Source organism: Nyctereutes procyonoides, unplaced genomic scaffold, assembly GCF_905146905.1.
Source record: "Nyctereutes procyonoides isolate TBG_1078 unplaced genomic scaffold, NYPRO_anot_genome, whole genome shotgun sequence".
Classification (NCBI taxonomy): Eukaryota; Metazoa; Chordata; class Mammalia; order Carnivora; family Canidae; genus Nyctereutes; species Nyctereutes procyonoides.
In genome coordinates this window covers 30,259,883-30,283,679 of record NW_026575020.1, presented here as the reverse complement: position 1 = coordinate 30,283,679, position 23,797 = coordinate 30,259,883, and the positions used below count along the sequence as shown (strand labels likewise).

The window sequence follows — 23,797 nt, the reverse complement described above, 5'->3', positions numbered from 1 at the left end:
AACCTGATGCGGAACTCGATCCCAGGACCCCAGGACCACACCCTGAGCCGAAGGCAGACGCTCAGCCACTGAGCTCCCCAGGCACCTACATTGTATTATTTTATTTCAGCTAACTGTCCATGAGGAGCAAGTAAGAATGCAGCTGGTCCTCGGGTGCTGGCCTGCAGCCCAGTGCTCACTCATTAGTTCCCGGGATTTGGAACCTCTGCCATCGGTAGGCAGGAGCAGCCTCACCACTTCCTTTCCCATGGGCCTGCATTGTATTTCCCTTTCTTGCCTTATTGGCACATTGAGCAGGTGCAGGGTCAGCACCTGTGCTTTGTCCCCGACCTTGAGGGAAGAGCGTTCAGCCACTTGGCGTGGAGCTTTGCAATGCTTGTAGGCAGACACCCTCCTTTGAGTTGAGGAAGCTCCCTTCTCCTTTGCTGGAGACGTTTTCTTCATCGATGAAAGTTCTGTTTCCTGGTGCTTTCACCTCGTCCATTAACACGCCCGTGTGGTTTTTCCTTCCTTAGACTCTCGATACAGGGTGTTCATGGTTTTTTCTTGATACAAAACCGGCCTTAAAGTCTCAGAAGACTCTCTCTGGTGGTGTTACATTCTCTTCTTTATATTTTTCTGGATTTCATTTGTTGACACAGTCCTCCTTATTTGTGGAGTTTCTATTTACAATTTGGTCTACGATTTTGTCTACTAACCAAGACTTTTTTGTGATCCCCAAACCAATACTTGCAGGATCACTTAGGGACGTGGAGGGCAGGAAAGCCCTTGAGCACCGGGATAGCAGCAGACATAGCTCAGTGGAGGGTGAGCAAGGCCACATCCACCTTCTCGTGTCCGCCCACACTGGAGGCAGCATCCTCTTCACGGCCCTGTCGTGTTTGCACGTCTGTGCGTCGTCTTGGCAGTTTCTGTCTGGGACCCTGGCTATGGTGCCAGGTGCTGCAGCCTCTCCCTGCTGGCCGGTCCCTAGGGCTCCCACTTGGATACCATCCTGGGAAATGGGGTCTGGCCTCCCCCTGCGGCCTGGGTGGTCCTCGCACCATGGCACCTCCTTCCCTTCACCGCATCTCCCGTTTGGCTTTGCTGGGCCCGCCTCCGGGAGCAGCCGCTCTGTGGCGCAGGGCCTAAGCGCAGGGCTCAGGTCACCAACATCCTTGCAAGTGGCCTCCACGCCTCCTCCGTACTCAGCCTGCATGGCTGCCGTTCCTGGGCCCGCAGACATGCTGGCCCTGCTCCCTTAGTGTGTGCAGACTTTGTCAGTGGAGCTGTTGGCACGTGTCCCTTCCAAAAGCGGGGGGGCAGGTGGTGGTGCCAAGTGCGAGCTTCAATGTCATGATGAGGGGGCACCAGAGGGTTCCAGGGGAGGCAGAGGTGCCCCGTGCTGCTGGCAGGGGTGCTTGAGGGGTCTGCACAGAGGCCAGGCTGGAGATGGCAATGGGGAGGTGTAGCGGGCATGTCCTGGCCATGGTCCCCCTCCACCCACTGTGGGTAGGCGTGCGTACATCCCCATATGGACAGCTCCTTTCCTCTACCTCCCAGGATAGGAATCGCACCCCCCTCATGTCATCCCCCCTAGCACACCAGGTCCCAGTGTTCTATCATAGCGCCCATTTGCAGGGCCTGAAAGGGGCAGGCCAGGTGCCCACATGTCTTGAGCAAGGCCTCGAGGGTGGAGGCCAGTAGTGCCCATGCCATCTGGAGAGACGAGCACCATCCCCAGGCCAGGTCTTCGGGTCACTGTGAGGGTGCACAGGTCAGGGTCAGGGAGCAGGACTCCCTTCACTGCTGCTCAGCTCCCTGTTCACTATGACAAAGCCTGCAGGCCTCCCCCCTGATCAACGGCCCTTTGGAACCACCTGCTTCTGGGAAAGCCCAGAATATGACCCAGCCTGGCCCCAACGAAGGCGCGAACCAGGGCAGTGGGCGTCTGCCTGTGGGGCAGGGGGGCAGGGCAGGGGGGCAGGGCAGGGGTTGCTGCTCGGGAGCCACACATGCACGCACCTCAGCTTTATTAGAGAAACAGCAAGAGTGAAGCGAGTGTGCGGGGGGCAGGGGAGGAGGTGAGGGGAGAACCTCAAACTCCCCGCTGAGCTTGGTGCCCCGTGCAGGGCTTGACCTGGATCATGACCTGGGCCCAGATCAAGGGCCAGAGGCCCAGATGCCCCCACATCAGACTACCTTCCTTAAATGCTCTAATGACCCATGGGACCTTTTCTGCCCGCTCACCAGAACTGGGCACCAAGTATCCTAATGTTTGTGCCAAACCAAAAGGCAAGAAGGGCCGTGTACCCCCGCTGGCTCCCACGGGGTCCCTGATGGACTGCGTGCCTATCAGCCCCTGCATGCCCTTGCCCAGCTCCCCATGGGCTGCCCTACTCTCAGTAGCACAGAACGTAGATGGGGGACCCTCCATCTCCACCCCCGCCTCTCACTGCTGCGGGGGGTGCAGCCGTGACCCCGGCCAGCCTCGGCCCCATCTGCCACCACCTTCCCCCGGTGTCTCCTCCGCACATTTGCCTGTGAGCCCTAGAGTCACCTGCTGGCCGCCCTTTGCCCCTCTCTGCCTTCCCCAGGGACCCTAGGGGGCATACATCAAGGCAGAGGCGTCTCAGGGCCCATGAGAAGCCAGGGGACAGGAAGGGGCAGGGACCCAGGCTCCAGTGGGTCCCAGGTGAGGGCTGCACACAACATGCAGGCCACTGGGTCATGAGGGGAGCGCCAGCCTCATGGTTGTACAGGCACTGACACCCATGGACAGGAAGCCAGGCAGCGCCGCACAGGCTGCAGGTGGGGGAGCAGGGCGGCTGCGTCAGGGCTCAGGGCCCAGGCACTGAAACCTTGCACATGACACAGCCCAGCACATGAGCATGGATAGCACCTGGTCCACGTGCCTATGGGTTCACTTGCTCCCGTCGCCACCTACACATCAGCTGCCCACTTGCTCGGCTCCCACACTCCTCCTGGCCCCCAGCACCTGCTGCTTCATCCTGGGGCCATGGGGGACCCAACCGAGAGCACTGGGCACAGCCAGCAAAGCACGGCCAGCTGGTCCTAGGGTCACGCTGACCATAACGCAAGGGGGTCTAAGGGGTGGGTGGACCCCTCTGCTTGGTGCTGGGGTGGCAGGGTGTAGGGGTATCTGCCCTCCCCTCTTGATGGCTCTGCCTCCTGAAGGAGCTCACCCTCCCCACAGCTAGACCCTCTTGTGGAGCATGCCCCTCAGCAGGAGTGTCTGGGGCCCCCCAGCTCTGTGTCCAGGCAGAGGTGTGCAGGCAGCCACCCCAGGCCAGGAGGCCCCAAAGTTCCTGGCCCCCTGGAGACAGTGAACAGTGCTGAGAGAGGAGACTGAGGCGGCAGCCGCAGCGGAGGGTCAGGTTTAATGGTCACTCTAAGGGATATATCGTACATCATTCAGAGCCCAGCACACACCCCTGCCCCTCCTTCTGCTGAGGGAACAGCCAAGTGTCCTCAGACCCAGGCTCTGTGAAGGGGGGCCTGCCCCCGAGCCCCAGCTATATACAAGAGCTGGCCCAGAAAGGCCACAGGCCCGCAGTCCACTGGCTGCTCAGAGCTGCGGGGGTGCCCGCCCCCCGGGACCCAGCCCAGCCGCCCCGCGGAACCCTGTGCACTGGGAGAGTGCTGCAGACCTGGGCAGGCGAGAGCTGAGCCACACTGTAGCATTGGGGTGGCGGCCGCTGGAGGCTGGGGAGCGGGCAGGACCCAGCTCGACCCAGAACCTCCTCCAGGGCAGCGCAGGCCTGCCCCCTCCACGACTGCCCAGGTGCCCCTGCTGGGCCGGTGTGGCTGAGGTCAGAGGAAGCAGGGGGTACAAGAGGGCAAAAGCGCAAACCATCGGGGTCTCGGCCAGGGCTGGAGCCAGGCCGGACAGCCGGGCAGCACTGCCCCACAGACGGGCCGCCCTGGTGCTGGTGATCAAATACGGCAGGGCTAGGGGGTGGCTGGGGGCAGAGAGGGTCCTGAACACATGTCGGACTGGGTTGTCTACACCATAACTGGTAACAGAGCACTGAACTATTCAACTAGTAACGCTTCCCTTCGAATTGTTTTGGGGGTGTGAAAATTGCACTTATTTCTATGAACCCACATTGAGGAGCTGCCCGGTACAGGGCTGAGGCCCCATCAGCGTCTGGGTGCCGGGCAACCCCTGGCTGCGTGGGCCGAGGCTCTGACCTCTGTGGCCCGTGGTGCAGTGAGGGCCAGACCCCCTGGCAGGGAACCTGAGGGACATCTGAGGGTGCCCTGAATAGGCCGTGAACACTGGGACCCACGCGGCCCAGCCCCAGCCACTAGTCCAAGGGAGCAGCCGGGTGCAGGCCTGGCCCTCAGAGCACGTCCTCGAAATCCAGCAGCTTCGAGTGCTGGCGGCTCTTCCACAGGCGGTACAGCCGGAAGTCAAAGTAGGTCTCGATCATCTGCTTCCCTGGGCAGAAGAAGAAAGGCCAGGACTCAGGCCTTGGCTCCCGGATGCAACTTGAGGCTGCCAACCGGCCTGGAAACTCACCCTGGGCCGACAGCTCCAATGGGGACTCGAAGGTGACCCTGTATGGGGTCATGAGGCTCCTGAGATTCTGGAAGAGCTGGAAGGGCAGGGCAGGGCCATGAGTTCAGGATGGGGGAGGGAGAGGGTGGGGGACAGTGTTGGGGCAGCAGGACCCCCCACGGGGCTCAAGCACAAGGTACCCTGGGGGCTAAAAAAGAAAGGAGGGTAGAATGACCAATGACAGGTTAGCGGGGTTGGGTTGTCCGCAAGCCCGGGACAGGGTCTGGGGGGGGGGGTGTCCCTGTACCTTCTCCCCGTTGGGATTCCCCAGAATATAGCAGCCCATGATGTGAATGATGTTTGGCTCTGGGTTCACTTTGCTCATCAAGCGGCTCAACCGCTTCCAGAAGCTGTGAGGGGAGGTGTGGGTCACAGGTGGCCTCTGCCCAGGCCCCCAGGGCAAGGATGGGGGGCCAGGGTGCAGGGGCTGGGGTGGCCCCCCTGCCCACTCACTGGATCATGTCCTCTTCTTTCTCCACTTTGGCAAACGTGGCCACCTTGTTCTTGAGCAGGTACAGGTGTCCGGGGCCACCCTGGAGGAGACGGCGGTTGGTCCCTGGGGCGCACACGGAGGGTGCCCAATCACTGCCCCCACCCAGCCCCCGCCCACAGGCTGAGCCCCACCTGGCAGAAGATCAGCATCTTCCAGATCTTGGCCCCCTTGTGGTAGACATTCAGCTTCTTCTCTATTTCCTCTAGGGAGGGGGCAGTGTGAGCTCTGTTCCCCAGGGACCCTCCCTCCCACACACTGGGGGGCTTGGAGGCCACATACCCAGGATGTCCTCAAAAGTCGCATGCTCGTGGTCCTGAAACAGATACAGGCCACATGGGGGTCAGAGCCCTGCGGGCAGCAGCCCACCCAGCCCCAGGGGCAGAGGCACTCACATAGAGGATGGGGATGATGGATGGGTCGTCCCTGCGAATGATGGTCGGGATGTATTCAGCTTTGGGTACCTTGGAGGAGATGAGCTGGAGACAGCGTGGGGAGCTGCTCAGGGCCCAGCCGCCTGGGAGCCCCGGGTCGTGGGAGGGCCCCAAGGTTGCCCCCCACCCCCCTCGAGGCTGCGGGGAGGCCTTGTGGCTGTATCACATGCAGGTAGAGCCAATTGGGCTCCTGGAAGAAAAAGGAACTCCCCACCCCCACCAGCCCAGGACGGGCTGGAATAGGAACAGGGCAGACGGCCCAACCTCACCATGACCTTGGGGGGCACAAAGCCCTCGGTGTCACAGGCCACAGCCTCCAGGCCCTTCTCAGTCTCCCAGTCCAGATCCTCAAAGGCCTCCCCCAGGGTGCAGTGCGAGCTCTGCAGGTCACTACCTGGGGGGCAGGATGGGTCACCAGGACTGCAGAGCAGCACAGTACCCCCAGCTGCAGCCCGCAGACATGGGGTGGACAGAGCCCACACTGAAGGCTCCTGGAGGGTCCTTCAGGCCAGCCAGCACCCAGGGCGGGTGACAGAGACCAACACAGGCCACCAGTAGCCTGGCAACACTGCCACTGGATGCTGTGGCATTGGGGACCCTGGGGAGGCCAGTGAAATCGGGTGAGTGGGTGCCCTGGATGGAGTGGGCAGTGCAGCCCTGGCCACTCAGCAGCCCGGAGCTGGTGCAGCACACAGCCCTGCCCTTAGTTACCCTGCCCACGAGGTCGGTGGTACCAGCGCCCCCACCTCAGGGGGGGTAAATGAGGCTCAGAGAGCGGAAGCGCACAAGCCTAGCTGCCGGGGCAGGAGGTCGACCCTGCGCAGCGCAGGAGCTGGGGGCCTAGGGGACCTCCCTGCGCCGGCACCTACTGTCTCGGGAGTCGTGAGAAGTGTCGGCTTTCATGGGGGTGGGATCGCTCCAGGACCGGCTGAAGCTCCGCTCCCGCCGCTCAGCGAACGCTGCAGTGAGAGCAAAGCGGGGTCAGCAGCGGGCCGACCTGGGCCACCCCACGACCCCCTGGGGACCTGGAAGGTCATTGGATGCCCCCTGATGGCCCAGGGAGGGCGAGCAGGGTTAGCGGTGCCCCCGGAACTTGCCAGCGCTGAAGGTGGGCGGCCAAGAGGGGTGGTCAGAGGCCAAGGGCGGGGCCAGAGGCGGACCGTGCGGAGGGGCTGGGGGTGGGGCCTGGAGCCAGAGGCGGAGCCTAAGAGCTAGGTTCCAAGGAGGGGATGGAGGGGGGCGGGTACTGGAGCGGGGAGGAGGGTGCTGGCGGGGTTAGGACTGCGGGGTCTTTCAGGAGCAGCGAGCAGCCCGCGAAGCCCTGGTGGAGAGCGGCGCCGCCCACCTGCCCACCTGCCCGGGGTCTTACTCTGCGCCTTCACCCTCCGGCTGCCGACCATGCGCAGGTGTTTGCGGAAGTTCCTGGGTAAGAAACACGGGGGCTGCTGAGGATCGCCAGGGTGGGCGGCGGTGGTCAGCCCCCCCATGCCCTCTGCTTGTCACTACTGCCCACGGCCAGGCCTGATGTCGCCCGAGGTCCTGCCTGCACCCCTTAGGGATGGAAATCCTTGCACCTGTGCCTTCCTGCCCACCGCCCCCTTGGAAGCCCTGACCCACCGATGCCTTCCCAGCCCCGCTCCCCCTCTCCCAGTGCTCAGGGCAGACCAGCTGCCTGTACCAACCCCAGGCAGGTGTGCAGCCTAGAGACTCCCTCCCTGCCGGTGTCCCTGGGCCACCTGAGACGGGTCTTTGCCCCCAGACTTGTGCCCAGCCAGGGTCCAGTGTCCAAGATGGACAAGGTTTCTGGTCACATCTTTGAGGTGGGGCTTGCTGCTGACCCCACAGCTCTGGGGTTCAAAGGCCAGAGAGAGACATGGGTGGGCTAGCTGGCTGTCAACGGACCCCCCAAAACAGGCCCGGCGGCCCAGGTCACATGACCTCTCCTGCCTGCTGCGTCCCCAGAGCAGGGCCAGGCCAGTGGTCGCCACCGCCCTTCCCCCATCAGGTCTGCCAGAGCCCAGTGGGTCCAGGCCAGACCAGCACAGACAAGAGACGGACCCTGGTGGCGAGTGGCTGGCAGGCCCTACCTCTGGATTACAGACGCGGAATCATTCTCCCGTTTCCGGCGCTTCCTCTCCGCGTAGCCCCTGAACACCCTGGGAAACCACCACGAGTCAGCACTGCCCTTGGCCGCAGGTAGGAGGGACCGAGATGTGGGGACAGAGACATGAGCGCAGGGCCTGGAGGGGCATCCAGGGCGCCGGGCCAGGCAGAAGGGTCCTGGCCTGTCTCACCCTGTCTCCGCCCGGCACCTGGCAGGCCCTGCCACGGCCTTGGTGCTTGCTGGGGCACAATACGCCCTTGTCCCTGGCCTGCCCAAACCTACTGGGGGCTGGGAGGGTTCCCCCAGGGACAGCCGCGGTGCTCTCAGGCTCAGGTCCCACAGGGTACTTACGAGATGCTGGAGGTGCGGCGGGAGGGGCAGCATGAGAAAGAAGACACAGTGAGCCACGACCCCTGCAGTCCCCAAGATTCCCGGTTACTGCCTTCCCTGTCATTGACTCTGAGGGTCCCTCACTCGCACGCCAGGTATGGGCAGCGCACCAACTATGCTGCAGGAAGCCCACAAAAGGGCAGTGGATGTGGAGGTCACTGGCCTGTGCCACCAGGTGCTGTGATGTGGTCGGGCTGCCCCCAGCCAGCCTGAGAGCTGTGGTGGGCCCCGCTGGGTAGCACAAGGGGAGGGAGCCTGGCAGCCAGGGGTGCCTCTCTAGAAAACCCAGCTATGTGTCACGGAGACGGCGCCAAAGGCCCCAAGCGGGGGAGGGGGGAAGGGGCTCCTGCTGTATGGCCCCTTGGGGTGCGTACAGGACACAGGTCATTGGCTGTCTGGGGAGCTGAGCTGAGGCAGCGGCCTAGAACAATCACTGCCACTGGTGCCTGCAGCGGCTGCAGGCCTAGGCTAAGTCCCCTGAGGACCGTGAGGGCCGGGGAAGACCATGAGGGCTCTCCAGTGCCAGGAGAGCAGAGGACAGGTCCATGGCAGGGGGGCATGGAGAGGCAGCTGGGGGGCTTGGGGAGCAGAGCGGCCAGCCCTGCCTTCCTCGGCACTGGGGTCACATCTGGCAGGTGGGCCTGGGGGCGGGAGAGTATGGCAGTAGTTCCTGAGCAGCGAGCTCCAAGAGGAGGCCTCTGGTCCAGGCTGTGGCTGTGTATCAGGTCATGACTCACGCTTGCATAGTTGTGGTTGCTGTATGGAAGCTGAAGAGGTTTTCCTTGGGGAACCAGGTACGGATGGGGACGTCATCTACAAGATAAAACAAGTGGTGAGGGTGGCTGGGAATTCCCACAGCCTGTACTCCCACCTGCTCTGCCAAAACCCATGGACGAAGGGCACCAGGTTCCTAACCCTCTCCCAGGTGGGCGGACACTGGCAGGGGCTCTCAGGAAATGAGCCTGCTCAGCTGTTGAAGCCAAGACAGCTCAGCAGCTTCGTGACGATGGTCTTTGCTGAGCTCTCTCCGGAGCTGCCTATGGCTGAGGAGCGCTGCTCTGGAAGCACAGCCTGTGTCCAAGGTGTCCAGGGCCAAGATTTACTCTGCTTCCCTTTGGTGAGGCAGGGAGGGGGAGGGGGACAAGGGCTGCAGCCTCTGGAGGCTCTGGGGCCTGCTCTGCTGCCTGCACCCTCCATGCCCTGGGACCATTCCAAGAGGGCTGGGGTAGAGGCCTCCCTTCTCAGGACCTCTATGGGCCCTACAGGGTGGAGGAGGGCGTGCTGTTCCTTCTCAGCCTCACCCCTGCCCCAGCCTCCTGCTGTGTCCATCAGAGGAGCAGGAGGTCTGAGGTGAGCAGCGCATACCCCAGGCCATGCTGATGCCCAGGCTGTGCTGACATGAAGCCCAGAAGGCATCCTGGGATGATGTGGGGACTCAGCTGTTGGCAGCCTGCTCCTCAGGAGGTGACCTAGGGCCAGCAGGCAGGGGGGCTGCTCGCTGTCCCACAGAGCTCTCCTCTAGACACAGTTAGCCTCCAGGGTGCACCAGCCTCCCAACAGCTGAGCCATCCTGGGGGGTGCCCGATGGCAGGCCAGGCTCAGATGGCCATGTGCTTCCTGAGGGGAGTGGGACCCAGGGCAGGTACGAGTCCTTAGACTCCCCAGAGGCAGCCTGATCTAACTAAGCCATGTCTTGTGCCTGCTCAATCCTCAAGATTCCCCTGGTCCCCCTCCTGCAGGAAGCACTCCTGGATTGACTTAATGCTGCATGGCACCCTGCACACCATGACCTGGACAGTGGTTGTCGCCAGCAAACCCTGGCACCCACCCCTCGCCCCTGGGCCTGCCCTCACCAGACACACGATCGACACTGTACATCCTCTCCAGCTTCTTGCGGCGGTTGGTGGCCTCAGGCAGAGGTGGCTGGTCCAGCCCAAAGGTTCGAGGGGAGGGGCTGGGACCAGGGGCCAGCTGGGCGCATCCAGGACACTCCTTAGAGCCCTGGCGGCTGCCTGCCCAGCTCTGGCAGGACCTGCTGACGTCCTCTCGGCTCCCCCCCGGGCTGGCACGCAGGGGCTGGCTGTGGTGGTGGGGGTGCCGCTCCCGCTGCCTCCGCCCCTTCACCACAGCCAGCTCAATGGCCTCGGCCTCCGGGCTGGGCAGAAGGGCCGGCTCCCCAGAGATGGTGTACACACGGGGCTGGGGGCCCTCACCGGCCGGCTGCCCACCAACAGCCTCCTCTGAGAGGCTGCCCTCGTAGCGGCCGTTGGAGACGAGGGAGAGGCGGCGCTTGTTCTGAGGGGCAGGCTGCATCTCGGGGGATCCGTCGTGGCCAGAGTAGGCATCGGCCAGCAGGTGGTCTGGGGGAGAGGCAGCAGGTGAGCTGCAGTCCTCTGGCCTTGCCCTCCCACCCTCCTGGTGCTGCGAGGGCAGAGAACACCCAGCGAGTGCCTGGCCCAGCGGTGGAGGGAGCTGCCCTCCAGCCCCAGTGCCCAAATCCTACGCCCCAGCCATCCTCAGAAAAGGTGTTTGCAAGCTGCGCACTTCTCTCAGAGACTCCCACCCTCCTCCTACCTGGGCCCCAGGCCCTGGGTGTGTGTGGGTGGAGGTGACAAGCTGTACTACCTGTGGGTGACAGGGGTGGACAGGAATAAACAGGCCACCTCCCAGCCTACCACTGCACCCGTGTGCCCAGTGCCAACTTCTCCCCTCCCCCCCACCAGCTGGCCCCCAGAGACAGCGGTGCCAGCCCTGGGGGTGCCAGGAGGCCTGTTGCCATGCCAACGGCCCAGGCTGGGTGGGTGCCATGGTGATGAGTGACTCGGAGCTCCTCCTGGGGTTCTGGGCCAGGGAGGGCAGGGGGCGTGAGGAAGCCAGCCCAGCAGGGCAGCAGGCGAACTCACAGCCCAAGGGTTGGGACTGGCCCTTGGCCTGGGGCCCGGACAGCATCCCTAGGTCGTAGGGGTGGGGCGGGGCTGCAGACCCACCCCTCTGGCACCTCTTCGAGAGCCCCTACCTGCACCATTCCGATTCTCAGGGTGACTCTGGGACAGGTACTCGCCAAATGCTCGGGCTGCTCTGAAGGGTGGACAGCGGGGTGCGCCGTCAGAACACCCAGGCCCCTCTGGACTCCCCCGACACCGGAGCCTGGGGCCCCCACCCCCACTCCCACCCCCACTCAGGCTCCGGGCACCAGCGAGCGAGGGTTCGGGGTCACCCCAGGCAGACCGTGCGGTCCCACCCCCAGAGACCCCAGGGCTGGCAGGTGGCAGTTCCAGGGGCCCTGGGGTCCCAGAGCAGCGTGGCCGGGGCCAGGCCGGCCTTCTGTCCAGACCCCGTCACTCCGTGGGGGGGGGGCGTCGTGAGGTCTCGGAGGGGAGCGGCGCCGAGGTGGGGGTGGGAGCGGGGGAGGGGGACGCGGCGTGAAGCTCCGCCGCGGGGGAGGGCGCGGGCGCTGAGCCCCGGCGGCCGGCCCGCCGCACTCACCGCACTTTGGCCGCCACCGAGGACATGGCCTCGCTCCTGAGCGCCCTCCTCCGGGAGGCGGCGGCGCCCATGGTCGCGGCGGCGGCGCATCCCCCGGCCTCAGAGCGCGCCCCGCGCCCGCCGCCTCCGCCGGGGGAGCCGCACCGCGCCGGGGCTCCGGCCCGGGACCCGCATGGCCGCACGGGGCCGTCCGCGAGTCCCGCCGCACGGGGAGAGCGCGGCTGGGGCTGGGGGCGGCGGCTCCGCCCACCACGACGTCACGGGAGGGCGGGGCTGGGAGGCGACCCGCCCACCACGACGTCATGCCTGGGGGCGGCCGCGGGTGACGTCGGGGCCCGATGGGTCGTCCGAAGGGAACTGGGGCGGTGGCTCCGCCCCCCGGGGAGGTCGGGATGGGGGTGGTGGGAACCAGAGAAACTGAGGCTGAGGCTCACTTGGCTTCAAGGTCCTGGGCCGTCGGGCCAGGGGTCTCCCTGCCCCCCAGAGACTTGCGGGGGCTGCGGACCCCAAGGGTAGGGCCAGAGCTGTCCCTTCTTTTGTACAAAGCACTCAGTGGCGCTATTTAACGACCTGAGAGGGCATGGGCGGCACACAGCCTAGGAGAGCAGCCCATGTTCCGCGGGAAAGGTGCCCGAGACATCAGGGTGGACGCCTTTCAGCTCGGGGCGCCTCAGCCCCAGGCCGCACCCGGGGCGTCCTGCCTGTCTGGCCAGTGGTTGCTGGAGGGTCCCAAGCCCCAGCAGAGGGGTGCCTGGGGTCCCCACATGGTGACTTCGGAGGACAGCAGGCGAGCCCACTCTCATGAATGTGCCCCCGCCCACCGGTGGAGCAGTGATGGGGGCCAGGGCTGCTCCCTGGCTCCACTGGGACCCGTCGTGCTGCATTCTGCCACAGGGGCCTTGACGACGGACACGTCCACACACCATCAGATCTACCTTTATTGACACACAAAGTGGATGCACCAGGGCTCCAACATCTCAGAGGCCTTGGGAGCCCCGAAGAGGCGGGCACAGCCCTGGGGACTGCTGTGTGTGCAGAGGGTGCCAGGACCCGGCGCCCCACCACAAGCTGCCGGTGCACACAGGCCAGAGCCACCCAAAGCAGCCTGATGCTGGGCTCAGTGGTGCATGGGGCCCTGGACCCCTGCCGGGTCTTCCTGGCAGCTCCTCCCAGGAGCGGTAGGAGCCAGGGCCTCTGAAGGAGGCCTGTGGCACACATTGCTGTGGGGTGCATCCAAGTGGAGACTTCTAGGTCAGGGTGTTAGGGGAAGCAGGAGTCCCAGGAAAGTTCTGCAAAGCTAGACCAGGGTGCCGATGCCGAAACGAGGGCTCGTCCTCCTGGAGGCAGACCACACAATATAAATGGGGAGTGAGCTTGGAGGGCTGAACCTGGGCCAGGTTTGTCTGGCTCTGCACCGCCGTAGGTCAGCAGGGACGGGGCAGCTGCCTGCCTGGAGCCCTGAGCGCTGACTCAGCCTAGGGGCAAAGGTGGGGCTGGGCAGCTCACCGAGTCTGAGCCCAGGTGGGCTGGGGCACTCTGGAAGTCAGCATAGGCGTCCTTGGGGCCATCTGGCAGCTCTTCCTCATACTCTGTCTGGTAGTCAGACTCATCTGGGCAGAGGGGAGGGCCGTGTTGATCGACTCCTGAGGGCAGGGGCCATGCCATGGTGCCCCAGGTGTCTCCTACAGCTTAGGAGGTCCCGGGAGGTTGGCGGCTTAGGGCAGCTTGTCGGGCGTGTCAAGGGTTAGAAGGAGACTTGGCTACCACCACCCTCAGCTATGCAGGTGTGTGTCCTGAGTGTCCAACTCACCATCCACTGTGGCTACCTTGGCGGGCTCAATGCGTGACACAATCTCGGCAAGGTCAGTGAAGGAGGCATTGGGGCAGGTGAGGACCTGGGGGGCCGAGATGGAGGAGACATGTGGCCTGGTCCCCCAGACCACAGCCCTTGGCTGCCTGGCCAGGCCCACAGCCCCCTCTCTGCAAGCCTCTATGATCCCAGCCTGCTGAGGTTCCCGGACCCCTAGAGTTGGGGCAGGGGCATGGAAGATGAGCAGAGGCCTGAGCAGACCCCTATCCTCTTCCACCACGAGCAGCATAGAGCCAAAGGGGGGCAAAAAGAAGGGATGCTGGGAGAGGCTAAGAGGTATCCCCGACAGGGCCACACCCCCACCCTTAGCGCCAGAGGCCTGAGCGGCTGAGAGGGTGTGCTGAAGTACCACAGGCCGCCCTGTGCATGTCTCAGGCCCATCGAGGCAGGCAGAGGACTAGTCCCAGAAGGTGAGAAGGGAAGCAGGGGCGCAAACTGGGCACTCACGTCACACGCTGTCATCTTGCTTGTCCCCTGTCGGTCCTGTAGCATCTTTTCTAGCACACCGCTTCGACCCCAGATATCAAACACTGTCCGCCCATGCTGGTACCCCACTTCCTGCACACACACCAGCAACCCCGGGACCAAGTGTCAGGAGCCCCCACTTCTGAGCCCAGGAGTGAGGGCAGGCAGGCTCTAGACCCCACAGACCCTCCACAGCCCAGCTGCACTCACACAAATCTCGTTGAATTTGCCGAAGTCCAGAGTCCCATAGCTGTCGATGGGGGGACGCAGGTACTCACAGTACTCGCTGTTCTTCACCATCTCCAGCTGCCGGACGCAGCACACATAGGCCAGGCGTGTCTGGATCTCTGCCATGTTCAACACCTGCTGCCATCACAGCATCTGAGCGTGGCTCTGCAGTCCCCACACGGCCCCGGGAACCCCGTAGGGGCACAGCTGCCTGTGTCTCGTGCCCTGGCCCTCTCCCTCCCCTCTCCCACAAGGAGGCACATCTCTGCTAGGCCTGGGAGGAGGGTAGGCACCCAGCCAGGGTTCCTGGAGATGTGTCCTGGTGGTAGTGGTCCTGTCCCCTTTCTGCAGAGCTGGTCTAGGCAGGATCCCTGGCAAGGACAGTGAGCAAACGACTGCAGTCCCGTTGGCCTTGGAGGCCAGAATGCACTACAACCCTCCTCCGCCCATGGGAGGCGTGTGGGCAGCACCATGCTGTCCACCTTGGGGACACCTGGCAGCCTGGGCACTGGGCACAGCTATGCCCCCGACCTTAACTTTTGTGGCCAAGGGGTTCCAACGCTTCCACAGCAGCCACCACCCAGACAGTGCATCGCCATAGTTGGTGAGGTCCGTCTCATCCTGGCTGCCCACGTCGATGGCAATCACCACCTTTGCCCCCATAGATCTGGCCACATCCGCTGGTGGAAGACAGTCCTGGTCACCACCCAGGGCAGGCATGCAGAACCCCAGGGGAGCAGGGCCTGGAGCAGGGACGGGGTACAGCCTGCAAGGGCCAGAGGGTCTTGTCTCTAGTGTCACTCCTGGGCCCGAAGAGGGGCAGCCTCAGAAACGTCCAACAGGTGACAGGTGTGCCCAACGGAGGGGCCTCACCCACAACAAACCTGGCACTTTCTGTTAATTCTGGCTGTGGGCACAGATGGGACCTAATTGCTCTCAGCTCCTCTACTTGGCCCTTGTCCTGGGCGCTGCTAAGCTGACAAACAGCCATATGCTGGGAGCACACAGTGCCCAAGCATGTGTACAAGGGCATGTCTGTGCCTACACGTGTTCTCTGGGTCCCCTGAGCCCTGTAATTCCCCCAGAACACTCTGAGGACAACCTCCCCACCCACTGGCAGTGGTACCTGGCAGGTTGTTGATGTACCCGCCATCCATCAGCAGGTGTCCATCCTTGGGGTCGCAGAGAGGAGGCATGTAGCCTGACAAGGACATGCTGGCACGCACGTACCTCCACAGGGAGCCTGTGAGGGAGTTGGGGGATGGGGGAGGTCACTGGAGCCTGCCAAGGGGCAGGAGGGGAGCCCTCGCTGCCCACAGTGGGTCCCTGCCCTGTACCCCCAGAGCCCTACAAGCGTGGGGTCCTGAAGTCTGCTGGACAGCACCTGTCCTGAACAGACAGACACACCTTCTGTTCTTCCTCCTCTACAGAGAGGCTCTGTCCCTGGAGGGAACACAGGGCTGGCCACAGCCTTCTGTGAGCACCCCTGTCCCACTCACCTCCAAAGAGACACATGCACTCGGCTCCCAGACCACTCTGGCCTGGAAGGGGCCCTTGGCTGTCAGCCATGCCCTGGCCTCCTGGGGCCCAGCCCGCGTCTCCCAGAACCTGCTGATCTGAAGGCATAGACAGGTGCCCCGAGTGTGCCCTTCGCCTCACTCCTCTCTGCTCTCAGCCCACACAGCTATCTCCACCTGTGTCCAGTTTGGGCTTCTGGGTGTTTCCAGATTCTTGTTGATGTCCCTGCCCATTTCTTTCATGCTCATAGCAAGTTCCTCTCTGTGTTCAGGTCTCCATGAGCTTCTTGCCTCCTTGGGTCACCCTGGTGTGTCCTCTGGTTCGTGGAGCCACCAGGCTCTCTGCCTGCCTGCCCCCCAGTGCTGGGGCTTCAATACCCCTCCACTGAGCCACTCTGCCCCGAGTAGGGGCTGTGCCTCATACACGCCTGGGCCTGCATGAAGGGAACCCAAAGACGAGGCGCTCACCATCCGTGTGGACCCGCATGGCCGAGGCTGTGATGTCCGTGGTGATGGTGAAGTAGGGGATCCACAGGTCCTGCAAGGGGAGGGCAGGACTCAGAAGGGCCCCCCCTCGACCTTGCAGGCCCAGTGGCTCGAGGGGATAGGGAGAATGCTGAGTGTCCAGACACAAGTCAGGCTCAGGCTGGCTGTGGGCTCCAGCTGGGGCTCCCCAGGATGGTCCCTGCTTGGGGCAGCACCTCGATCTGCCGGTCTTTGAAGACGTTACAGATGCTGCTGTTAAAGCCGGCTCCCGAGAACATGGAAGTGATGGGGTAGGTCAAGTCCAGCACTGTCTTCACCATGGATGTCATGTCCTGAGTGGAAGGGCACACATGAGAACCCTGCAGAGGATGAGGGGCACCCCCCCACCTGCTGGCACAGGCCCTGGATGATCCCATGGGGCCCAGAAAGGGAGCAGGGACACAGCATCCCGAGGGATCTCTGGGGGAAGTGAATGCCTGGAGGTCTTGTGAGGATGCTCACTGACACCTGGCTCTTACTGCCTGTTCAGGTGGGGGTCTGGGGGGTGTTCAGGACAAAGCTCAGTCCAGGGCAACACTGGTGGGTGAGTGACCAGCGGCCCTGCCCCAGCTCACATCCCACCACGGCAGACTCTCATCGGGGTCTGGGAAGCAGTGGCCCTTTCTGCCGAAGCCCCCAGTCTTCTCTCTCTGTGGGACTGAGGCCCACCCTTACTCAGTGAAGATGGGGCCATTGAGACCTGCAAGGAGCAGGACAGGTAAAGGGCAGGCCATGCTGGCTTGGCCCCCAGAACGCCTGGGTTCAAGGCTGCCTGACTTCTTAAGGGGCAGGGATGGAGAGGAAGGTCCTCTGCCTCTGTGCAAACAAGGGCTGAGACAGAAGAGCCCAGAACACAGGCCATACACGGGGAGGGCCCCCAGCCAAGGGTGAGCTGCCCCCCAACATGCTCACGCTGAGAGGAATAGGACAGGCAGAGGAACACCTGTGCAGCGACTCAGGGTCCTCTGCAGTTAGCAAGGCACTCCTCAAGGAGCCCCTGTCTAGTGCCACAGAGCCTGCAGAGGCCAGCTGGTGGCTCTTGGCATGGCAAGAGACCAGAGGCTCCTGCAGACAGGTAGGGAGAGAGGGACAGCCTGCCTGCCTTGTAGAGTAGCCTTCTGCAGGGTCCCTTGGCCCAAGGCACACCGAGGACAATGGGGGCAATCAGGCCCAAAGCCCCTGGCCATGCCCACACCTGCAGCGGATGCAGCTGACGCTGAGGCTGAAGCACATGGCCCCCACCGCCTGTTGTCTGACACCACCCTTCGTGACGAGCTGCGTTAGCCCCTGGAGCCCTCATGGAGTGGCCACTGAGGGGTGTCTCTGAAGTGTCTGCGGGGCCACGTGGGTGGGGCACAGAACCTGCTCTGACAGCTTCTGCTACAGAACAGGACCAACTTCCTTTCTAGAAGGAAAATTCGAATACTTTTGGCCCTGCTGAGTTTTAGCCAGGGTTTTGTCCTGCTCCATGAGAACAAGGGAGCCACAGGTGCAGACCACACCACAGGGTGGCAGTGAGCTCCCCCCATGCTCCACTCCACCCATGGAGCTGCCCCAGTGGGCAGCTTCCCTTTCTCCCAGCCGTCCTCGCTGCCCCCCACCTTTTCTGTCCCTGGGGCCCTTGCATGGGGGTCTTTGCACCCCGGGAGAGGCCACCACTGCTGCAGGGCTGGCTGGTGCTTAGCAAAGGCAGGAGCTCGCCGCTGGGGAGTCTTGGCAAATAGCGGTCCCGAGCCCACACCTGGACTTGCTTTATCAAATTCTCACCCCCTGCCGCAATCAGCCAGGGTCAGGCCAGCTGGGAACAGCCCTACACCCCAACCCATGGGAAGCTGCTCACCCTGCCCTCCTCCCTTCCTGCAGAAACCCCAATAAGGGCTCTGGCCTAGGCCTTCCCCTGGCTCTTGTCTGCCCCTCGCAGGCATGGGTGCTCCCCTGTGGGATGTAGGACTACAGGTGCCATTAACATTTCCTTCTGATGGCGCCAACCTCTCCACGTTGTCCTTAGTGACCTTTATAAAATTAAGACCAGGCACCACCCAGAGCCGACCCCCAACACTGATATCTTTACTTCATTGGGCTCCTCATCCCCGACCACCCCACAAACCCGAAGCCAGGGCCCTGCAGAACTGTGACCAGGGGCCTGGCGCTGGGCCCTGGGGACAGCAGAGGCCCCTTACCTCAGCCCACTCCTTGGCCCGGATCCGGATCTGGCTGTAGTTCCGCTCCTCGGAGTACAGGGCACCCATGAAGGCCCCAATAGATGTCCCTCCGACCATGTCCACAGGGATGCCACACTCTGCCAGGGCCCGGATGATGCCAACCTGGGCACAGCCTCTACGCCAATCAGGAGTACAGAGCAGGAGTGAGCACTGTAGCCAGGCACACAATCCCGCATGCGCTGGCAAAAGGCGCCCGAGACAGTGGTCCCAAGCCACCCCCTCCTCCTCAGCGCCCACCTCTTGCATTAGTCGGGGTGTGTGTGTGGGGGGGTTGTGGATGCCACCGGGGTGCCTCTCAGTGCCTCAGCAGCAGCAAAGCTCAACAGGCTATGTGCAGACTCAATAGGGTGGCCAACACACCATGGCCCACCAGGAGGGCTCCTGATCAGTGCCCTCGAGGCAGCAGCCCCGGGGCTGACGGAGGGCACCCAGAGCAGCCCACACAGGGACCGGGGAGCCAGGGTCAGATCGAAGCCATCACCTGAGCCTTCTCATAGATGGTGCCCATCAGGAGCAGCCGGAGGACAACAGGCCACGTGGCCACAGCCAGGAAGACATAGAGATGGGCCCAGAGGGAGCCAGGGACCCATGACCCGGCACAGAGCGGCTAGGCCCAGAAAGTGCCAGGGTCTGCGTGCCCGATGGGTGGACGAGTCAGCAAAGCACCTCATACACTGTGAGGGACACTGCTTGGTTTAGAGAGGAAAAGGAATCCTGATGAAGTCACCATGGGGGCGGATAGAGCCCCTTATGCTGAGTGAAAGAAGCCATACACAGAAGGACGAGGGCTCTCCTCACGCTGGGATTTGGAGGGGTCAAACCCACAGACAGAGTGGAGAATGGGGCGGGCAGGGCACAGGTTCAGCGCAGGGAGATGGAAAGTTCTAGTGATGAACACTGTGAATACACCTGACGCCACCCAATTTCACATTTTAAAATATTTAAAACACTAGATTTACAGCATGCATATTTTAACACTATTCAAAGAAAATACTGAATATTGCCACAAAAAAATTGAATACTTATGTATAAGCCTAAAACAAAATTGCAGAAATTAAAGACAAGACTGACCCCTGGAGATAAAACTGAAAAGTCTAGGATGGGGCCAAGCGGCAACTTGCGAAGCAGAGATATGGCGTCTGGTACAAGGAATGTGCTCAGCAGGGGAGTAGCAGCCCAGGCACACCCAGGGCACCCCTTGAACAGATGCAGGGCAGAAGCTGCTGGCTGAGGGTCAGGGTGCTCTGGGTGGCCAGGAAGACTGCTCCATGGGATGGCTGTCCGTCCATGTGGAGAGAATGTGTAGGATCAGCGGAGGAGCCCAGAAAGGGTAGTGGGCAGGAGCAGAGCCTGGAGAGACGCTGGTCTGCAGGCACCAACCTCGACCTCAAGCCTCACATTGAAGGAGCAGGACCAAGTCTAAGCACAAACCAGAATAAGACTGTTCCCATATTCCCGGAAACCCAAGAAGCAAGATACCTGGGAGCAGCTTGAGAACAGAAGGCAACCTGCTTCCCCAGGGGCAGGGGGCTGGCCTCCCCGTCCTCTGAGGGCAGGGCCTACTCCCCAGGACTCAGGGGGAAAAACGACAGTTTACATCAAACAACTCAACTTACAGAAATAACACAGTGAAGGGTGGACATTAAGGAACCAGAAGACACAGAGCAGAGAGGATGGACTCAGAGGGCAGGAGTGTCGGGCGTGCAGAGGGGCTACTCTGCAGACACTCCAGTTAAAACATGACGGGTAGGTGTGAACCTCACACGTAAGTAGGAAAATGCAGACAGAATGGACACATTCCTAGAACAACGTGACTAGCCAAACCTGACACAAGAAAATCTGAATCGTACTATAACCATCAACATAACTGAGCCTTTCATTTTTAAATCTTCACAAAAAAAAAACTGTATGTCCAGATGGTTTTACTAGTGAATGCTACTGAACATTTAAGGAAGAGTAACACAAACCTTACATAAAAACCTTCAGAAAATATGGGGAAATAAAGCAGTGCTTTCCAACCGAACTCTGAAGCCAGCACACAAACCTACATGCATTTCAAGCAAGGACAGACAAGCACACTCAGGTTCAAAGGGAGTCTGGCAATACAGAAACAGGACAACACATTGTGGGCAAGTCGGTCTGTCCCCAGAACACGAGGTCAGTTCTCGTGTAAAACCCAATGTTAGTTCAGCACCTCAACAGATGTACAGATGCTCCCCCAGCAAGCTGAGAACAGAGGCCACGGCCTCCGCCTGCAAACAGCTGCAGCCAACGCCACAGTCAGAGACAGAAGCCAATGCTTTCCCTTCCATGGGTAGCAAGGCAAGAAAAAGAACAAAAGACATAAGCATATTTTGGAAAGAAAGAGAAAAACTGCCTTAATTCCCAAAAGATATGACTTTTATATAGGAAATGGGAAAAAAATCTTTTATAGAAAAGCCACTAGAATAAGTGAATTTAGCAAGGCTGTAGGATACGGTATCAATGTACAAATATAAGTTGTGTTTCTATGTACTGGCAACAACGCTTTGAAACTGAAATTTAAAAGATGCCATTTACTACAGGAAAAAATAAATCCCATAAGATACTTAGCTGATGCTAAAAATTTATATGGGAATGCAAAGCACCTAGAGGAGCCAAAAATAATTTTGAAAAAGGCAAAAAACACACGGAAGGATCTGCAGCGCCTGAAGTCAAGATTCACCACGAAGCAGTGGAGACGGGTGGTGGTGATGTCAGGAAGGATGGATGTGTCACACTGGAGCCACGCGGTGACACATGGTCTCGGGGCAGGGCAAGCCTTCAGCCAGAGCTGCTGGCACCACCACAGGAAACATGAGGTGGGTCAGGGCTGAAGGGACATGCTGCTTCCCAGAGCTGCCGGGAAGGCCGACACCTTGGTGACCCTGGCATAGGCCAGGGCACTCAGGACACCAGATGCAATGACCATTCAAATGGAAAATCACACTTCATCAGAATTAAAAACTATTTATCCAAAAAATACCACAGAGAAAATGAAAAGTCAAAGATGGAGAGGGAAAATTAGCAATAAGTATATCTGGCAAAAGGCTCATATCTAGACTGCATAAACCACTCCTCTGAACCTGAGACGAGAGACACACCAGCCGTTAAACATGAGGGAACATCAGTGCAGCTGAGCAGCTACTGCCCAGCCAAGCACATGACATCGTCAGCCCCACAGAGATGCCCTCTGACACTGTACGCAGGTGCAGGCTGCATGGAGCCCCATGGCAGGGACACCTATTTCCCCTTGAAAACCCAGCTGCCTGTGGAGTGGAGGGGGCAGCAAGCCAAGTGTAAAGGGCCAGCAAGCAAGGCACCTGCTCGCCTGTTCTGAGTTCCCAGCCTCGCACTCAGAGGGAAGACCAGGGAGAAAGCACTCAGACATCAGAAATATTTTAGAAGATCCATCTGAGAACAATCACCAGGAAAGTAGAACAAAAAGACAGATGGAAAACGAGGGAGAGATAGGGAGTGCCTGGGTGCCCGTTACGGGAGCCCTGGGCACAGAGGGCCAGCCCACGTGGGGTGCACCACAGAATACCCCCAGGCCTGAAGTCCATGAGTCCTAAATCTGGAAGGGCCACTGGAGCCCGCCCAGTGAAGCAAATGGATGGCCTGCCCCAAGGCAGTGGCCAAGACCCTGCAAGAATAGCCTCCGGAGGGAAGGCAGGCCTCAGGAACGACGCAGTGCCAGAGGCTCCAAACACCACAGCAGGACCCCTAGACATTCTCAGGGGACATGACTTCCATCTTGGCTTCCCCCCCAAACTGATGCCAAGGGCATTTCCTGCCACACAGGGTTTTAAGAACTTTTGCTTCCCAAACATCCCTTAAGGAATACGCCCCAGATCAGGAATGTGTCAGGAAAGAGGGAGATGAGGGGTCCAGGAAATGGAGCTGAACATGGGACGTACAACTCGAGGTCCCAGGTAACAGTGAAGGGAAGCTCCGATGGCATCCCAGCATCCCTGAGATGGCGGGAGTTGGGGGGGGGCGGTCCCACACAGGGAAGTAGAGGCTGCCTGGATGGCTGTGTGCACATGGACGCTCCAGTGCTGGAGGGTGTCTGGGCGCCAATTGGTGACACCCCAGAAACAGCAAATGGCAGTCACAGGAAAGGACACATGGGACACAGAGCAACAAACTGACTTAGCGCTGGGGGAGGAAGAGACCCAGTGATAACCAGCTGGGACTGTGAGTGGTGAGCAGGGAGATGGACAGATAGTGGGCAGGTAGATGATGGACAGACAGATATACTAGGGCTCAATCATCTAAAACTGAAAGAGCCAAACAAACAGAACAGAAATGCTGCTTGGAAATGCAGGTGAGCAGTGAGGCCTGGGCTTGGTGTTGGAGGCGGAGGACGGTGGCAGAGGATAGCCCTGGGGGGGCGGGGGGCACGTGGCTTTTAAACTAAGCATCATCTTGACAAAAACTAAATTTTCATTAAACACGCTGCTGAGTCTACAAACCAGGGTCAGGTATGGGCCAGCTCAGTGTCCCAGTCCCCAGGAAGTGGCCTGGTCTCCCCTTCAGTCTGGCAACATTGGGCAAGTCACCAGGTCTTCCAGGCTTGCTGGCTGCTTTCAGGTACTAGAATATTCGGGATCACTGGGTGCGCAAGCAGTGTTCATGCCACACCACTCAGGCCAGGGCTGTGCGCACCTCGCTCTCCTGCCATAAGGGACTCAGGCCAGACACAGGCCCCAGTGATTTCCAGGTAGGTCAGTGGGCTCAGACAGGCTCCTCCGCATGGTCCTGACCCTTCCTAGAGCAGAGCGTCTGGTTCCTCTTGGCCTCCAGGCTGCACTGTGACTTGCCAGGTGTGAGCACGGGTCTGGCTCCACAGGCAGGAGACCACGGAGAGCCTCCCCATGGCACTGCTGATGGGCTCCAGTCCTGCCGAGCCCCTCCCTCCTTCAGCTCACTCTGGGGGGGATGTTCTTGGGATGGGGAGGTGCTGAGCCAGGCACCTTCTTCTCAGCCCCAGGGAGAGGCCAGTGTAGCAGCAGGGCTGGGAGGGTGGGGTGTGTGTGCAGGGTGCTCGGGAGGTTCGGGAACTTGGCCAGAGAGGAGGGGGCATGAGGAACTCTATCCTACAGGGCACCCCCAGCCCAGGACCCAGCGCAGGTGCCCTTTGCCTGCCTTCTCTCCCTCCCTCTGAGGCGCAGGGGTCCAATTCAGATGTGGGGGCACTGCTCTGCCTCTGCATGTGCATCCGGTTCACCTGCAGAAGACCTGGACCTGCACACACCTCCCTGCAGGGTCCCCTTGCTGCTCTCCTGCTCCAGGAGATTCCTGTACTGCTGTACTGCTCCAGTACATTCCTCTTTCAGTTCAGGAGAAAGGTGGCAAGTGCTCGAGTGACAGACACAGGGCAGCAATCATTTAGGGGAATGTCCTCTATGGGACTCAACAGCCCAGAGAACCGAGGGTGTTGCACTAGGTCTGCAAGCATGTCAGGCCATGACTCTACAA

At 61.1% G+C, this 23,797-nt stretch overlaps 2 protein-coding genes across 10 annotated transcripts in view; both read right to left on the bottom strand.

The window, feature by feature from the left end:
- Positions 1-3,361: 3,361 nt before the first annotated feature.
- On the bottom strand, positions 3,362-11,705 carry NSMF (NMDA receptor synaptonuclear signaling and neuronal migration factor). 4 transcript variants are annotated; one of them, XM_055330938.1, is made up of 15 exons: positions 11,469-11,705; positions 10,999-11,060; positions 9,836-10,342; positions 8,720-8,795; positions 7,576-7,668; positions 6,834-6,910; positions 6,358-6,447; positions 5,758-5,882; positions 5,450-5,533; positions 5,337-5,370; positions 5,189-5,259; positions 5,018-5,097; positions 4,812-4,914; positions 4,526-4,601; positions 3,362-4,444 (listed from the first exon to the last, which is right to left on the bottom strand). In XM_055330938.1, the coding sequence occupies exons 1-15, from the start codon at positions 11,537-11,539 to the stop codon at positions 4,347-4,349; spliced, it is 1,647 nt and encodes a 548-aa protein (XP_055186913.1). In that variant the 5' UTR covers positions 11,540-11,705; the 3' UTR covers positions 3,362-4,346. The 4 variants fall into 4 exon arrangements, with proteins under 4 accessions (XP_055186913.1, XP_055186916.1, XP_055186914.1 ...); XM_055330941.1 differs by having other exon boundaries at positions 7,576-7,644; XM_055330939.1 differs by having other exon boundaries at positions 6,858-6,910; positions 11,469-11,704.
- Positions 11,706-12,388: 683 nt separating this feature from the next.
- Positions 12,389-23,797, bottom strand: part of PNPLA7 (patatin like phospholipase domain containing 7) — a 64,745-nt gene continuing 53,336 nt past the window's right edge. For 4 of the 6 annotated variants that reach the window (XM_055330814.1, XM_055330793.1, XM_055330800.1 and 1 more), the window contains 10 exons: positions 18,254-18,410; positions 16,250-16,366; positions 16,017-16,086; positions 15,158-15,274; positions 14,563-14,711; positions 14,014-14,166; positions 13,786-13,896; positions 13,279-13,363; positions 12,975-13,078; positions 12,389-12,805 (listed from right to left, as the gene is read on the bottom strand). In XM_055330814.1, coding sequence (XP_055186789.1) covers positions 12,716-12,805; positions 12,975-13,078; positions 13,279-13,363; positions 13,786-13,896; positions 14,014-14,166; positions 14,563-14,711; positions 15,158-15,274; positions 16,017-16,086; positions 16,250-16,366; positions 18,254-18,410 — 1,153 coding nt within the window. In that variant the 3' untranslated portion in view covers positions 12,389-12,715. Of the gene's footprint in view, positions 12,806-12,974; positions 13,079-13,278; positions 13,364-13,785; positions 13,897-14,013; positions 14,167-14,562; positions 14,712-15,157; positions 15,275-16,016; positions 16,087-16,249; positions 16,367-18,253; positions 18,411-23,797 lie in introns of those variants that run through there. The other 2 variants (XM_055330808.1, XR_008665140.1) reach the window with 2 other exon arrangements.

Excerpts from the sequence above, each read along its gene's own strand:
- NSMF (XM_055330938.1), bottom strand. The coding sequence starts at position 11,539 with ATGGGCGCCGCCGCCTCCCGGAGGAGGGCGCTCAGGAGCGAGGCCATG. Across the intron at positions 11,061-11,468 it reads TCGGTGGCGGCCAAAGTGCG|AGCAGCCCGAGCATTTGGCG; the intron begins GTGAGTGCGGCG and ends TCCACCCTTCAG. Across the intron at positions 5,534-5,757 it reads TTGTGCCCCCCAAGGTCATG|CTCATCTCCTCCAAGGTACC; the intron begins GTGAGGTTGGGC and ends CGCTGTCTCCAG.